This window comes from Pristiophorus japonicus, chromosome 9, assembly GCF_044704955.1.
Source record: "Pristiophorus japonicus isolate sPriJap1 chromosome 9, sPriJap1.hap1, whole genome shotgun sequence".
In the NCBI taxonomy this organism is placed as follows: Eukaryota; Metazoa; Chordata; class Chondrichthyes; family Pristiophoridae; genus Pristiophorus; species Pristiophorus japonicus.
The window spans coordinates 27,838,780-27,853,217 of record NC_091985.1 but is presented as its reverse complement, the minus strand read 5'-3'; the positions used below and the strand labels follow the sequence as shown (position 1 = coordinate 27,853,217).

Genomic DNA, 14,438 nt, shown 5'->3' with positions numbered 1-14,438 from the left:
GTTAATTCAATTCACTCCACATGATATCAAGAAACAGCTGAGCTCACTGGTTACAGCAAATGATACGGGCTCTGACCACATCCCTGCTGTAGTGCTGAAGACCTGTGCTCCAGAACTAGCCTATAGCTTATAACCAAGCTGTTACAGCACTGACATCTGCCTGACAAAGTGGAGAATTGCTCAGCTATGTCCTGTCCGCAAAAAGCAGAACAAATCCCATCCGGCCAATAACCACCTCATCAATCTACTCTCACTTTCCATCACTTTGCAGAAGATTGTCGTTACAGCGGTATCACGCGGCACTTGCCAATTACCTGCCGCCAATGCTCAGTTTGGGTTCTGACTGGGCTCCGAACCACATTACAGCCGTGGATAAAAACAGTGAATTCCAGAGGCGAGGTGAGAGTTATTGCTCTTCACAACAAGGCAGCAGACTGTGGCACCAATAATCCCCAATAAAACTGGGGATCAGGGGGAAAACTGTCCACTGGCTGGATCATACTTAACACAAAAGAAGATGGTTGTGGTTGTTGCAAGCCCATCAGCTCAGCCCCAGAACATCGCTGCAATAGTTGCTCAGGGCAATGTCCTAGGCCCAACCGTCTTCAGCTGCTTCAGTGACCTACATCGATCATAAGGGTCGAAGTGGGAATGTTCGTTGATGATTACACAGTGTTCAGTTCCATTCGCAACTCCTCAGATAGTGAAGCAGTCCATGCCCGCATGCAGCAAGGCATGAACAATATCCAGGTTTGGGCCGATAAATGGCAAGTAACATTCGTGCCACACAAGTCCCAGGCAATGGCCATCTCCAACAAGAGAGTGTTTAACCAACTCCTCATGACATTCAATGGCATTACCAACATATAATCGCCCACCGTCAACATCCTGGGGCTCACTATTGACCTGAAATTTAACGACCAACCACTCAAATACTGCAGGTACAAGAGCAGATCAGAGACTGGGTATTATGCAGCAAGTGACTCACCTCCTGACTCCCTCAAGCCTTTTCATCACCTGCAAGGCACAAGTCAGGAGTGTGATGGAATATTCTCCACTTATCTGGGTGGGTGGAGTTCCAACAACACTCAAGAAACTTGACATCATCCAGGACAAAGCAATCCGCTTGATCAGCGCACCATCTTAAACGATCACTTCCTCCACCACTGGTAAACAGGCTTCAGTGTGTACCATCTACAAGATGCACTGCAGCAACTCACCAAGGCTTCAGTAGCATCTCCCAAACCCGTGACCTCTTGCGCCTAGAAGGACAAGGAAAGCAGACATATGAGAACAGCACTACCTCCAAGTCACGTACCACTGTCTTGGACATACATCATCGTTATTAATCATCGATGAGTCAAAAGTACCTTCAGTACACAAACTGCTGCTGCGATTCAAGAAGGCAGCTTACCACCATCCTCTCGAGGGCAACTTGGGATGGACAATAAATGCTGGCCTTCCCAGTGACACCTGCATCCCGAGATTTAATTAAAAAAAAAATGTTTTTAAAACCCTTCACTGACCAATGTGTTTTTTTTTTCCCCCCACTTGTGCCTTGCATCTTCATCCGACTAAGACCACTACAGGTTTTCTTCCACTCTGTTTATTTCCCAAGTCTATATATTTTTTCCCATCCTAGTCATAACAACCACTTTGGGCAGCGTATGTAGTATACAGAATATTCATTCGGTCATGGACTCTGATAAAAAGGAGTTTTGACTTGTTAAAACTGAGCAATGTTTCTTTCTAGCAAAACAACTGATAATTAAATTTCAGAACTTCCTTTTAGTAGTACAGTAATTGGTTTATGTCTTGATGCTGAAGCTTGCATCTTTAACATTTACAGTTGAAACATAAATACCAATATTATAATCTGACCGTATAATCGAGCACTGTTTACGTGGATATTGTTGTTAGAGGACTGCAAATTAAGTAATATTGACTGGATTGACTGGGCTTGTATTCACTGGAGTTTAGAAAAATGAGAGGGGATCTCATAGAAACATATAAAATTCTGACTGGACTGGGCAGGTTAGATGCAGGAAGAATGTTCCCGAAGTTGGGGGAGTCCAGAACCAGGGTTACAGTCTAAGGATAAGGGGTAAGCCATTTAGGACCGAGATGAGGAAAAACTTCTTCACTCAGAATTGTTAACATGTGGAATTCTCTACCGCAGAGAGTTGTTGATGCCAGATCTTTAGATATATTCAAGAAGGAGTTAGATATGGCCCTTACAGTTAAAGGGATCAAGGGGTATGGCGAGAAAGCAGGAAAGGGATACTGAAGTCAATGATCAGCCATGATCTTATTGAATGGTGGTACAGGCTCGAAGGGCCGAATGGCCTACTCCTGCACATATTTTCTATGTTTCTAATACAGAGAGAATAGCTTTCTCAAATAAATTCATTTTCATTACATCTTTTGCAAATAGTTCACTATTACTTCTGTTGAGAAAGTGTGGGGGCGGGGAGGGCAACGTCCAGAGAGCTTATATTTCTGACAGAATTCTTTTCTTTGATTAGGTTATTGGATTCTGTGCGGCAGCTGAAGACCCACTCAACCTTGAAAGCAGAGACTACTCCGTGTACACAAAGTAAGGCTAGTCCTTGGGTGACTACCAGTCCATTGCAATCATGCACTGTCAATACTGGCTACCTCAGAGGCATTTCTACGGCATCAGAACTAAAACTTTTGCAAACACCTCCTGTGGTGAAGGTATGTAATTAATTTTTATGTATTTTTTGGATTGAGTACATTTTATGAAACCTGATTAAATAATTCCTAAGCAGAGGAACTATACTGTAGTCAATGTTACACCTCCATCATGAAAAATATTATTTCATGGGGCAGGACACAAAAATTAAGTTGTCAGCCACCTAACTGGTGGATGGAGAAAGCACAGGAGATTCAGCAGCTGGCTGACAGCCATGATGTGCGAGGATTCTTCACCGCAGTCAAGGCCACCTACAGCCCAAGGCCCCACCCCACTGCTGGCCAAGAACGGGGAGACACTCATCAAGGACACCGAGGCAGTCAGAACCCCCTGGAAGGAGCACTTCGAAGATCTCCTTAACCGAGACTCTGCCTTTGACTCGAGTGTGCTCAACTCCATCCCGCAGCATGCTACCCGCCACCACCTCAGCAAAACCCCAGCCCTGCACGAGGTAGAAAAGGCCATCGCCAGTTCAAGAACAAGAAGGCAACAGGAGTGGATGGAATCCCTGCTGAGGCACTAAAGTATGGAGGAGAGGCACTATTGGCACAAATGCATGACCTCATTTAGAGGGAGGAGAGCATGCCGGGAGATCTGAGATGCAGTAATCGTGACCATCTTTAAAAAAGGGGACAAGTCCGACTGCCGCAGCTACAGAGCAATCTCCCTGTAACCAGCCACTGGGAAAGAATCCTCCTCAACCGTCTTCTCCTTGTGGCTGCAGAGCTCCTCCCGGGGTCACAGTGCGGATTTTGTCCCTTACAGGGTACAACGGACATGATCTTTACTGCGCGATAACTGCAAGAGAGATACAGGAAACGGCACCAACCCTTGTACATGGCCGCCTTTGACCTTACAAAGGCCTTTGTCACTGAACCGCAAGGGACTATGGAGCGTCCCCCTCCGTTTCGGCTGCCCCCAAAATGTTGCCATTCTCCGCCTGCTCCACAACGACATGCAAGCCGTGATCCTGACCAATGGATCCATCACAGACCCAATCCACTTCAAACAGGGCTGTGCCATCGAGCCAACCCTCTTCTCAATCTTCCTCGCTACAGTGCTCCACCTCACACTCCACAAGCTCCCCGCTGGAATGGGACTAAACTACAGAACCAGTGGGAACCTGTTCAACCTTCATCGACTCCAGGCCAGATCCAAGACTGTCCCAACCTGTGTCGTCGAGCTACAGTACACTGGCAAGGCTTCAGTCTGCGCACATACAGAGGCTGAACTCCCAAGTCACAGTCAACATCTTCACTGAGGCATACGAAAGCATAGGCCTTACACTAAACATGTGTATGACAACGGTCCTCCACCAACCTGACCCTGCCACACAGCACTGCCCCCCCAGTCATCAAGATCCACGGCGCGGCCCTGGTCAACGTGGATCACTTTCCATACCTCGGGAGTCTACTATCAGCAAGAGCAGACATCAACGAGGTTCAACACTGCCTCCAGTGCGCCAGCGCAGCCTTCGGCCGCCTGAGGAAGAGTGTGTTCGAAGATCGGGCCCTCAAATCTGGCACCAAGCTCATGGTCTACAGGGCTATAATGATACCTGCCCTCCTGTATGATTCAGACGTGGACCACATACAGTAGACACCTCAAATCGCTGGAGAAATACCACCAACGATGTCTCCGCAAGATCCTGCAAATGCCCTGGGAGGACAAACGCATCAACATTAGCGTCCTCAACCAGGCCAGCATTGAAGTACTGATCACACTTGATCAGCTCCGCTGGGTAGGCCACATTGTCCGCATGCCAGACACAAGACCCCCAAAGCAAGCGCTCTACTCTGAACTCCTACATGGCAAACGAGTCCCAGGTGGGCAGGGGAAACATTTCAAGGACACTCTTAAAGCCTCCCTGATAAAGTGCAACATCCCCACCGACACCTGGGAGTCCCTGGCCAAAGACCACCCTAAGTGGAGGAAGAGCATCCGGGAGGGCACTGAGCACCTCGAGTCTCGTCGCCGAGAGCATGCAGAAAGCAAGCGCAGGCAGCGGAAGGAACATGCGGCAAACCAATCTTCCCACCCACCCTTTCCTTCAACGACTGTCACAGGTGGGACAGACCGAGACTGTAATTCCCATATTGGACTGTTCAGCCACCTAAAAACTCACTTTTAGAGTGGAAGCAAGTCTTCCTCGATTCCAAGAGACTGTCTATGATGATGATGATAAGTCAAATCTATTGAACTGGGTTATTAAATAGTTTCAATATGTGCCCAGTATTGCTATGATGAGTGATCTTTCAGTTTCCCCATGTTTCTGATATTCATTGTTTTTCATGGAGAGGCCCAGATATCAAACATGGTGTGCACTGGGAAATAAAAATTTTGTTTCGCTTTCCTTTTCAGAGGGCAAGAGCATTTACATCTTCAGAAGCCAATTTTGCCAATTTTACTCCTCAGTCTATCTTAAGATCCAACCTTCGCCCTACACCCTTGGCATCGCCATGTGCCTCACCGAGTAGGTCTTCAACTCCTTCAATTCGTGCTAAAGAGACCAAAATTTCTTTCACGAAGGAGAAACTGACTATTCGATGGACTAATGGGGTATGTATTTTGTAGTTTTGGATTAGGCAAGCATTCAGGTGTTTGATTGTTACTCAGCTTTATTAAAGGAAGTTATAATCGCCTTTGCTACCTGATAACGTCTTGATCATTAGCTATCTTCTGCCATCTGGAGTTTTTGAATTCTCTCTAAACTGAATGTAAACACATAACCCTATGGCTATAAGGCAGGATGATTTCTATTTCATGATGCTTCTCTGTTCAACTGAGGATATTTATAACGAGTTTTGGTGGGTTGGGGGGGCAACATTCTGTGCAAGTTCTTGAATTGAAGGTCACATCTTGGAGTTCAAAAAGATTGTCAAATCATGAGCATTTATCTAATTCAACTACATTTATTTTTCTATATTTTAAAAAAGCATAAGTGTGTCATAAATGCTGAGGCAGACTTTCAAATACTGTTACTGAACCTCATTTAGTCTTGGACTGGTTATGGTGAACCAGCAAGCTGTCATAAAGCTTCATGGCAGGTTCCTCAGAATTCCCTTCTGAGGATATTTTATACACACTGCTGCTTTTTAAATGAAAATACCTTTAAACTATTAGTACAATATGCAGCAGTGATGAAGGCAACAAAGCACATAGCTCGAGAATAGAGCATGTCCCAGAAAGTGATCTAGTTCCTATGATGCATTGCTCTGTCCCCACCTTGAGTACGGTGCCCATTTCTGGGCACTTTACCAAGAGGGTGATATTCTGTTCATGGAGGGAATACAAAGGTAGGCATAAATTTGATGAATGAGATTTTGGCATCCATGTTGTGGAGAAGGAATGTGGGTTCTGAGATTTTTGCAGTGGACAGGGGAGGCAGCTTAGAGATGATTTTATTGAGTGATTTTAAAATCTTAAAAGGGAATAGACCAACTGAATCCCAGAGTGATGTTCATGATTACCAAGCTTTCGGACTAGAACAAGGTTAAGATGCCAAGAGATGGGAATTTGTGGAATAGTATACTCTGAGGTAGTGGCAGACGATTGGAAGAGTGAAGGATAGGTTGTCCTTTGATCATGTGCTCCATGTCTTCCTTTCCATCCACATCTCCTCTAGAACTGTCATTTGTTTGGGGGAAAATGAAATGATTTCCATGGTATCTATATGAGCATGTTTAAACAAAACATCCTAGGCAGTCTTATTGAGTGCAAAAAAAGTACATCTTAATGAAATTCTGGTCAATGAGACTCTTCGAAGGGATCTAAAGCCGATCTAAATGTTTTTCTCTTTTGCCAATCAGGTAGCCATTTTATCAATTGTGGGTGAAGTAGCTTTGTGTAACCTCCAATAATTAGAATGGCCCGGATTTTGCGGTTGTAATGATGGTGAAAACTGTCAGCGTCAAAATGACACCAACTTCTGGCATCCGCAAAGGCGCAATTAAACGCAGCAATACAGAAGTTGCTGTCAGTGATTCTCTGCTGCTCCACAGATCAAGTCCCCGCAGACAGCAATCTTTGCGAAATCAATGAACGGACGAGAACCTCCCCTTTCACGCTCTAATCATCGAATCATAGAAATTTACAGCACGGAAGGAGGCCACTTTGGTCCATCATGTCTGCACTGGCCGATAAAGAGCTATCCAGCCTAATCCCACTTTCCAGCTATTGGTCCTTGGCCCTGTAGGTTACGGCACTTCAAGTGCACATCCAGTTACTTGTTAAATGTGGTGAGGGTTTCTGCCTTTCAGGCAGTGAGTTCCACACCCCCACCAGCCTCTGGGTGAAGAAATTTCCCCTCAGATCCTCTCTAAACCTCCTACCAATTACTTTAAATCTATGGTTTAACCCCTTGTTGTTAACCCCTCTGTGAAGGGAAATAGGTCATAGAAAAATAGAAAATAGGTGCAGGAGTAGGCCATTCGGCCTCACGAGCCTGCACCGCCATTCAAAGAGTTCATGGTTGAACATGCAACTTCAGTACCCCATTCCTGCTTTCTCGCCATACCCCTTGATCCCCCGAGTAGTAAGGACTACATCTAAGTCCTTTTTGAATATATTTAGTGAATTGGCCTCAACAACTTTCTGTGGTAGAGAATTCCACAGGTTCACCACTCTCTGGGTGAAGAAGTTTCTCCTCATCTCGGTCCTAAATGGCTTACCCCTTATCCTTAGACTGTGTCCCCTGGTTCTGGACTTCCCCAACATTGGAACATTCTTCCTGCATCTAACCTGTCGAAACCCGTCAGAATTTTAAACGTTTCTATGAGATCCCCTCTCATTCTTCTGAACTCCAGTGAATACAAGCCCAGTTGATCCAGTCTTTCTTGATCTGTCAGTCCCGCCATCCCGGGAATCAGTCTGGTGAGCCTTCGCTGCACTCCCTCAACAGCAAGAATGTCCTTCCTCAAGTTAGGAGACCAAAACTGTACACAATACTCCAGATGTGGCCTCACCAAGGCCCTGTACAACTGTAGTAACATCTCCCTGCCCCTGTACTCAAATCCCCTCGCTATGAAGGCCAACATGCCATTTTCTTTCTTAACCGCCTGCTGTACCTGCATGCCAACCTTCAGTGACTGATGTATCATGACACCCAGGTCTCGTTGCACCTCCCCTTTTCCTAATCTGTCACCATTCAGATAATAGTCTGTCTCTCTGTTTTTACCACCAAAGTGGATAACCTCACATTTATCCACATTATACTTCATCTGCCATGCATTTGCCCACTCATCTAACCTATCCAAGTCACTCTGCAGCCTCACAGCATCCTCCTCGCAGCTCACACTGCCACCCAACTTAGTGTCATCTGCAAATTTGGAGATACTACATTTAATTCCCTCGTCTAAATCATTAATGTACAATGTAAACAGCTGGGGCCCCAGCACAGAACCTTGCGGTACCCCACTAGTCACTGCCTGCCATTCTGAAAAGTACCCATTTACTCCTACTCTTTGCTTCCTGTCTGACAACCAGTTCTCAATCCACGTCAGCACACTACCCCCAAACCCATGTGCTTTAACTTTGCACATTAATCTCTTGTGTGGGACCTTGTCAAGCCTTCTGAAAGTCCAAATACACCATATCAACTGGTTCTCCCTTGTCCACTCTACTGGAAACATCCTCAAAAAATTCCAGAAGATTTGTCAAGCATGATTTCCCTTTCACAAATCCATGCTGACTTGGACCTATCATGTCACCCCTTTCCAAATGCGCTGCTATGACATCCTTAATAATTGATTCCATCATTTTACCCACTACCAATGTCAGCTGACCGGTTTATAATTCCGTTTTCTCTCCCCCTCCTTTTTTTAAAAAGTGGGGTTACATTGGCTACCCTGCACTCCATAGGAACTGATCCAGAGTCTATGGAATGTTGGAAAATGACTGTCAATGCATCCGCTATTTCCAAGGCCACCTCCTTAAGTACTGTGGGATGCAGTCCATCAGGCCCTGGAGATTTATCGGCCTTCAATCCCATCAATTTCCCCCCAACACAATTTCCCGACCAATAAGGATTTCCCACAGTTCCTCCTTACTAGACCCTCTGACCCCTTTTATATCCGGAAGGTTGTTTGTGTCATCCTTCGTGAATACCGAACCAAAGTACTTGTTCAATTGGTCTGCCATTTCCTTGTTCCCCGTTATGACTTCTCCTGATTCTGACTGCAGGGGACCTACGTTTGTCTTCACTAACCTTTTTCTCTCTACATATCTGTAGAAGGTTTTGCAATCCGTCTTAATGTTCCCTGCAAGCTTCCTCTCGTACTCTATTTTCCCTGCCCTAATCAAACCCTTTGTCCTCTGCTGAGTTCTAAATTTCTCCCAGTCGCTGCTATTTCTGGCCAATTTGTATGCCACTTCCTTGGCTTTAATACTATCCCTGATTTCCCTTGATAGCCACGGTTGAGCCACCTTCCCTTTTTTATTTTTACGCCAGACAGGGATGTACAATTGTTGTAGTTCATCCATGCGGTCTCTAAATGTCTGCCATTGCTCATCCACTGTCAATGCATCCGTTATTTCCTTCCTATCCACTCTATCTAAGCCTCTCAGAATTTTGTACACTTCAATAAAGTCTCCCCTCGGCCGCCTCCTGTTCCAAAGAAAACAGACCCAGCATCTCCAATCTTTCCTCATAGCCAAAATTCTCCAGTCCAGACAACATTCTTGTAAATCTCCTCTGTACCCTCTTGAGTGCAATCACATCTTTCCTGTAATGTTGTGACCAGAACTGCACACAGTACTCTAGCTGTGGCCTAACTAATGTTTTATACAGTTCAAGCATAACCTCCCTGCTCTTCCCTTTATTAGCGGAGGCATAGAATACAAGTATCCCGTATGCCTTCTTAACCACCTTTTGTTCCTCTACACTTCTCAGTGTCCTACCATTTAATGTGTATTCCCTTGCCTTGTTGGCCCTCCCCAAATGCATTATCTCACACTTCTCCGAATTGAATTCCATTTGCTACTGTTCTGCCCACCTGACCAGTTCATTGATACCTTCCTGCAATCTATAGCTTTCTTCTTCATTATCAATCACACAGCTAATTTTAGTATCATCTGCGAACTTCTTAATCATTCAAGTCAAAATCATTGATATATACCACAAAAAGCAAGGGACCTAGTACCGAGCTCTGCGGAACCCCACTGGAAATAGTCTTCCAGTCACAAAACACCCATCAATCATTACCCTTTGCTTCCTGCCTCTGAGCCAATTTTGGATCCAACTTGCCACTTTGCAATGAATCCCATTACAAAGTGGCTTTTACTTTTGTGACCAGTTTGCCATGTGGGACCTTATCAAAAGCCTTGTTTAAATCCATATACACTACATCAAACGCACTACCCTCATCAACCCTCCTTGTTACCTCCTCAAAAAATCAAGTTAGTCAGACATGACCTTCCCTCAAAAATCCATGCTGACTGTACTTGATTAATCAGTGTCTTTCTAAATGAAGATTTATCCCGTCCCTCAGAATTTTTTCCAATAATTTTCCCACCACCAAGGTTAGGCTGACTGGCCTGTAATTACTTGGTCTGTCCCTTTCTCCCTTTTTAAGGTATCACATTAGCAGACCTCCAGTCCTCCAGCACCACACCGGTAGCCAGAGAGGATTGGAAAATAATGGTCAGAGCCTCTGCAAGTTCCTCTTTTGCTTCTCAACAGCATTTCATCTGTGCCTGGGGATTTATCCACTTTCAAAGCTGTTAACCCTCTTAATACTGCCTCTCTCTCTGTTTATTTCATCTAATATTTCACATTCCTCCTCCCTGATAGCAATGTCTGCATCGCCCCTTTCTTTTGTGAAAACAGACGCAAAGTATTTATTAAGAACCATAGCCACATCTTCCGCCCCCACACATACATTACCTTTATGGTCTCCAATAGGCCCTACTCTTTAGTTATCCTCTTGCTCTTAATGTATTTATAAAACATCTTTGGGATTTCCTTGATTGTACTCGCCAAACATTTTTCATCCTCACTCATTGCTTTCCTAATTTCCTTTTTAATTGCACCCTTGCATTTGCTATATTCCTCTAGAGTTTCTGCAGTGTTGAGCACTCAGTATCTGTCACAAGCCTCCTTTTATTTTCTTTATCCTACCCTGTGTGCCCCTTGACACCCAGAGGTCTCTAGATTTGTTCATCCCACTCTTTTTCTTTAAGCGGACATACTTGCTCTGGATCTCCTTCTTGAATGCCTCCCTCTGACACAGATTTGCTTTCAAATATTTGGTTTCAGTCCACTATGGCTAAATCACCTCTAAGCTTAGCAAAGTTGGTTTTTCCCCAATTGAGAACTTTTATTCCTGGTCTATCTTTGTCCTTTTGCATAGCTACCCTAAATCTAACTGAATTATGATCGCTAGCACCAAAATGCTCCCCTTTTTTAAAAAAAAATCATTCGTGGGATGTGGGCATCGCTGGCAAGGCCAGCATTTATTGCCCTTGAGAAGATGGTGGTGAGCCACCTTCTTGAAACGCTGCAGTCCTTGTGAAGGTACTCCCGCAGTGCTGTTATGGAGGGAGTTCCAGGATTTTGACCCAGCGACGATGAAGGAACGGCGATATATTTCCAAGTCAGGGTGGTGTGTGACTTGGGGAAGAACTTGGAGGTGGTGTTCCCATGCGCCTGCTGCCCTTGCTCTCCAAGGTGGTATAGGTCGTGGGTTTGGGAGGTGCTGCCGAAGAAGCCTTGGTGAGTTGCTGCAGTGCATCTTGTAGATGGTACACACTGCAGCCACGGTATGTGGTGATGGAGGGAGTGAATGTTTAAGGTGGTGGATGGGCTGCCAATGAAGCGGGCTGCTTTGTCCTGGATGGTGTCGAGCTTCATGAGTGTCGTTGGAGCTGCACTCATCCAGGCAAGTGGAGAGTATTCCATCACATTCCCAACTTGTACCTTGTAGATGGTGGAAAGACTTTGGGGATTCGGGAGGTGAGACACTCGCCACAGAATACCCAGCTTCTGATCTGCTCTTGTTTCTGTGGCTCGTCCCCAGTTAAGTTTCTTGTCAGTGGTGACCCCCCAGGATGTTGATGGGGCATTAGGCGATGGTAATGCCTTGAATGTCAAGGGGCGGTGGTTAGACTCTCGCTGGTTGGAGATAGTCATTGCCTAGCGCGAATGACAGCCCAAGCCTGAATGTCATCCAGGCTTTGTTGCATGGGGGCACGGACTGCTCCATTGTCTGAGCAGTTGTGAATGGCACTGAACACTGTGCCGTCATCAGCGAACTTTCACATTTCTGACCTTATGATGGAGGGAAGGTCATTAATGAAGCAGCTGAAGATGGTTGGGCCTAGGATACTGCCCTGAGGAACTCCTACAGTGATGTCCTGGGGCTGTGATGATTGACCTCCAACCACCACAACCATCTTCCTTTGTGCTAGGTATGACTCCAGCCAGTGGAGAGTTTTCCCCCTGATTCCCATTGACTTCAGTTGTACTAGGGCTCCTTGGTGCCACACTCGGTCAAATGCTGCCTTGATGTCGAGGGCAGTCACTCTCACCTCACCTCTGGAATTCAGCTCTTTTGTCCATGTTTGGACCAAGGCTGTAATGAGGCCTGGGGCCGAGTGGTCCTGGCGGAACCTAAACTGGGCATCGGTGAGCCGATTACTGGTAAGTGCCGCTTGATAGCACTGTTGACGACACCTTCCATCACTTTGCTGATAATTGAGAGTAGACTGATGAGGCGATAGTTGGCTGGATTGGATTTGTTCTGCTTTTTGTGGATGGGACGTACTTGGGCAGTTTTCCATATTGTCGGATAGATGCCAGTGTTGTAGCTGTATTGGAACAGCTTGGCTAAGGGTGCAGCTAGTTCTGGAGCACAATAGCCGGGATGCTGTCGGGGCCCATAGCCTTTGCTGTAGCCAGTGTACTCCGCCTTTTCTTGATATCACATGAAGTGAACCGAATTGGCTGAAGACTGGCTTCTGTGCTGGTGGGAACCTCAAGAGGAGGCCAATATGGATCATCCACTCAGCATTTCTGGCTGACTGATGCCCCTTTCACCTGCCCAGCTTCATTCCCAAAAATTAAGTCCAGAACCACCCCCTCCCTTGTTGGGCTTGCTACATACTGGCTAGAAAAGTTCTCCTCAATGCATTTTAGGAATTCCACACCCTCTATACCATTCACGCTAATTTTATCCCAGTTAATATTAGGGTGGTTGAAATCCACTATTATTACTGCCCTATAGTTTTGTGCACTTCTCAGAGATTTGCCGACATATTTGTTCTTCTATCTCCCTCTGACTGTTTGGGGGTCGATAGTACATTCAAAGCCGTGTGATCGCCCCTTTTTTGTTTTTCAATTCAACCCATGTGGTCTCATTTGATGATCCTTCCAAAATATCAGCCCTCCTCACAGCTGTAATTCCACAATGAATACTGACCCCCCCCCCCTGCCTCCATTTTTACCCCCATCTCAACCAGGAATGTTGAGCTGCCATTGCTGCCCTTCTTTCAGCCATGTCTCTGTAATAGCTATATCATACTCCCAAGAGTCTATCTGTGCTCTCAGCTCATCTGAATTATTCCATATACTCTTTGCATTGAAATATATACTATTTAGCACTGCCAAACTTCCTTGTTGTCTATTTTCTGGCCCCTGTTTCCTCTGTCTTCCAAATTCACTTTCTTCTTTTCTACTTTCCAATTCCAGCTTTGCTTCTCTCCCTACTGCATCTATTCTCAAGTTCCCATCCCCCTGCCAAACTTGTTTAAATCCTCCCCAACAGCACGAGCAAAACCCCCCCCCCCCGCAAGGAATTGGTCCTGGTCTTTGTTGAAGTGCAACCCATCCGGCTTGTACAGATCACACCTCCCCCAGAAATGGTCCCAATGCCTCAGGACCATCCCTCGATCCACGCATTCATCTGTCCTATCGTACTTTTGTACTTGCGAGCACATGACACCGGGAGTAATCCCAAGATTACTACCTTTAGAGGTCCTGCTTTTTAATTTCTCTCCTATCTCTCTAAAATCTGCCTCTAGGACCTCATCCTTCTTTCTACCTATGTCATTGATACCAACATGGACTACAACCTGTGGCTGTTCACTCTCTCCTCCCAGAATGCCCGGCAGCCGTTCGGTGACATCCTTGACCCTTGCACCAGGGAGGGAACATACCATCCTGGAGTCACATCTATGGCCGCAGAAACACCTATCTGCACCCCTAACTATCAAATCCTCTACCGCAATTGCTCTTCCACTCTTCTGCTCCCCCCGTGCAGCTGAGCCCCCTCCCCCCCCCCCCCCCCCCCCCGTGGTGCTGTGGTCTTGGCTCTGGCTGCACTCCCCAGAGGAACCATCTCCCCCACCAGTACACAGAACAGAATACTGGTTGGAGAGTGCGATGCACTCGGGGGATTCCTTCCCTACCTGCCTGGTTCTCCTCTTAAGTCTGGCTGTCCATTCCCTCTCTGCCTGCATATTCTTAAGTTGCAGGGCCACCTCTAAAACCGTGCTATCCACGACGTTCTCAGCTTCGCGAATGCACCGCAGTGACTCCAGCTGCCTCTCGAGCTCCAAAACCCGAAGCTCAAGTTGCTGTAACTGGCGACGCTTCCTGCACATGTGCTTGTCCATGTTAAGCGAGGCGTACAGGACTTCCTACATGACACAGGATGTGCACTTCACGGGACTGAGCTGCCCTGTCATGCCTCTATTTATTTGATTATGAACTTAACTATGAACTATT

At 46.1% G+C, this 14,438-nt stretch overlaps 1 protein-coding gene across 3 annotated transcripts in view; it reads left to right on the top strand.

Annotated features, from left to right (window-relative positions):
* The window catches only part of ahctf1 (AT hook containing transcription factor 1), a 118,728-nt gene that overhangs the window by 71,987 nt on the left and 32,303 nt on the right, over positions 1-14,438 (top strand). For all 3 annotated transcript variants that reach the window (XR_011594987.1, XM_070889214.1, XM_070889213.1), the window contains exons 27-28: positions 2,526-2,718; positions 5,078-5,275. Coding sequence is in view for 2 of the 3 variants with exons in the window: in XM_070889214.1 (XP_070745315.1) it covers positions 2,526-2,718; positions 5,078-5,275 (391 nt within the window). In the remaining variant the exon portion in view is untranslated. The remainder of the gene's footprint in view (positions 1-2,525; positions 2,719-5,077; positions 5,276-14,438) is intronic.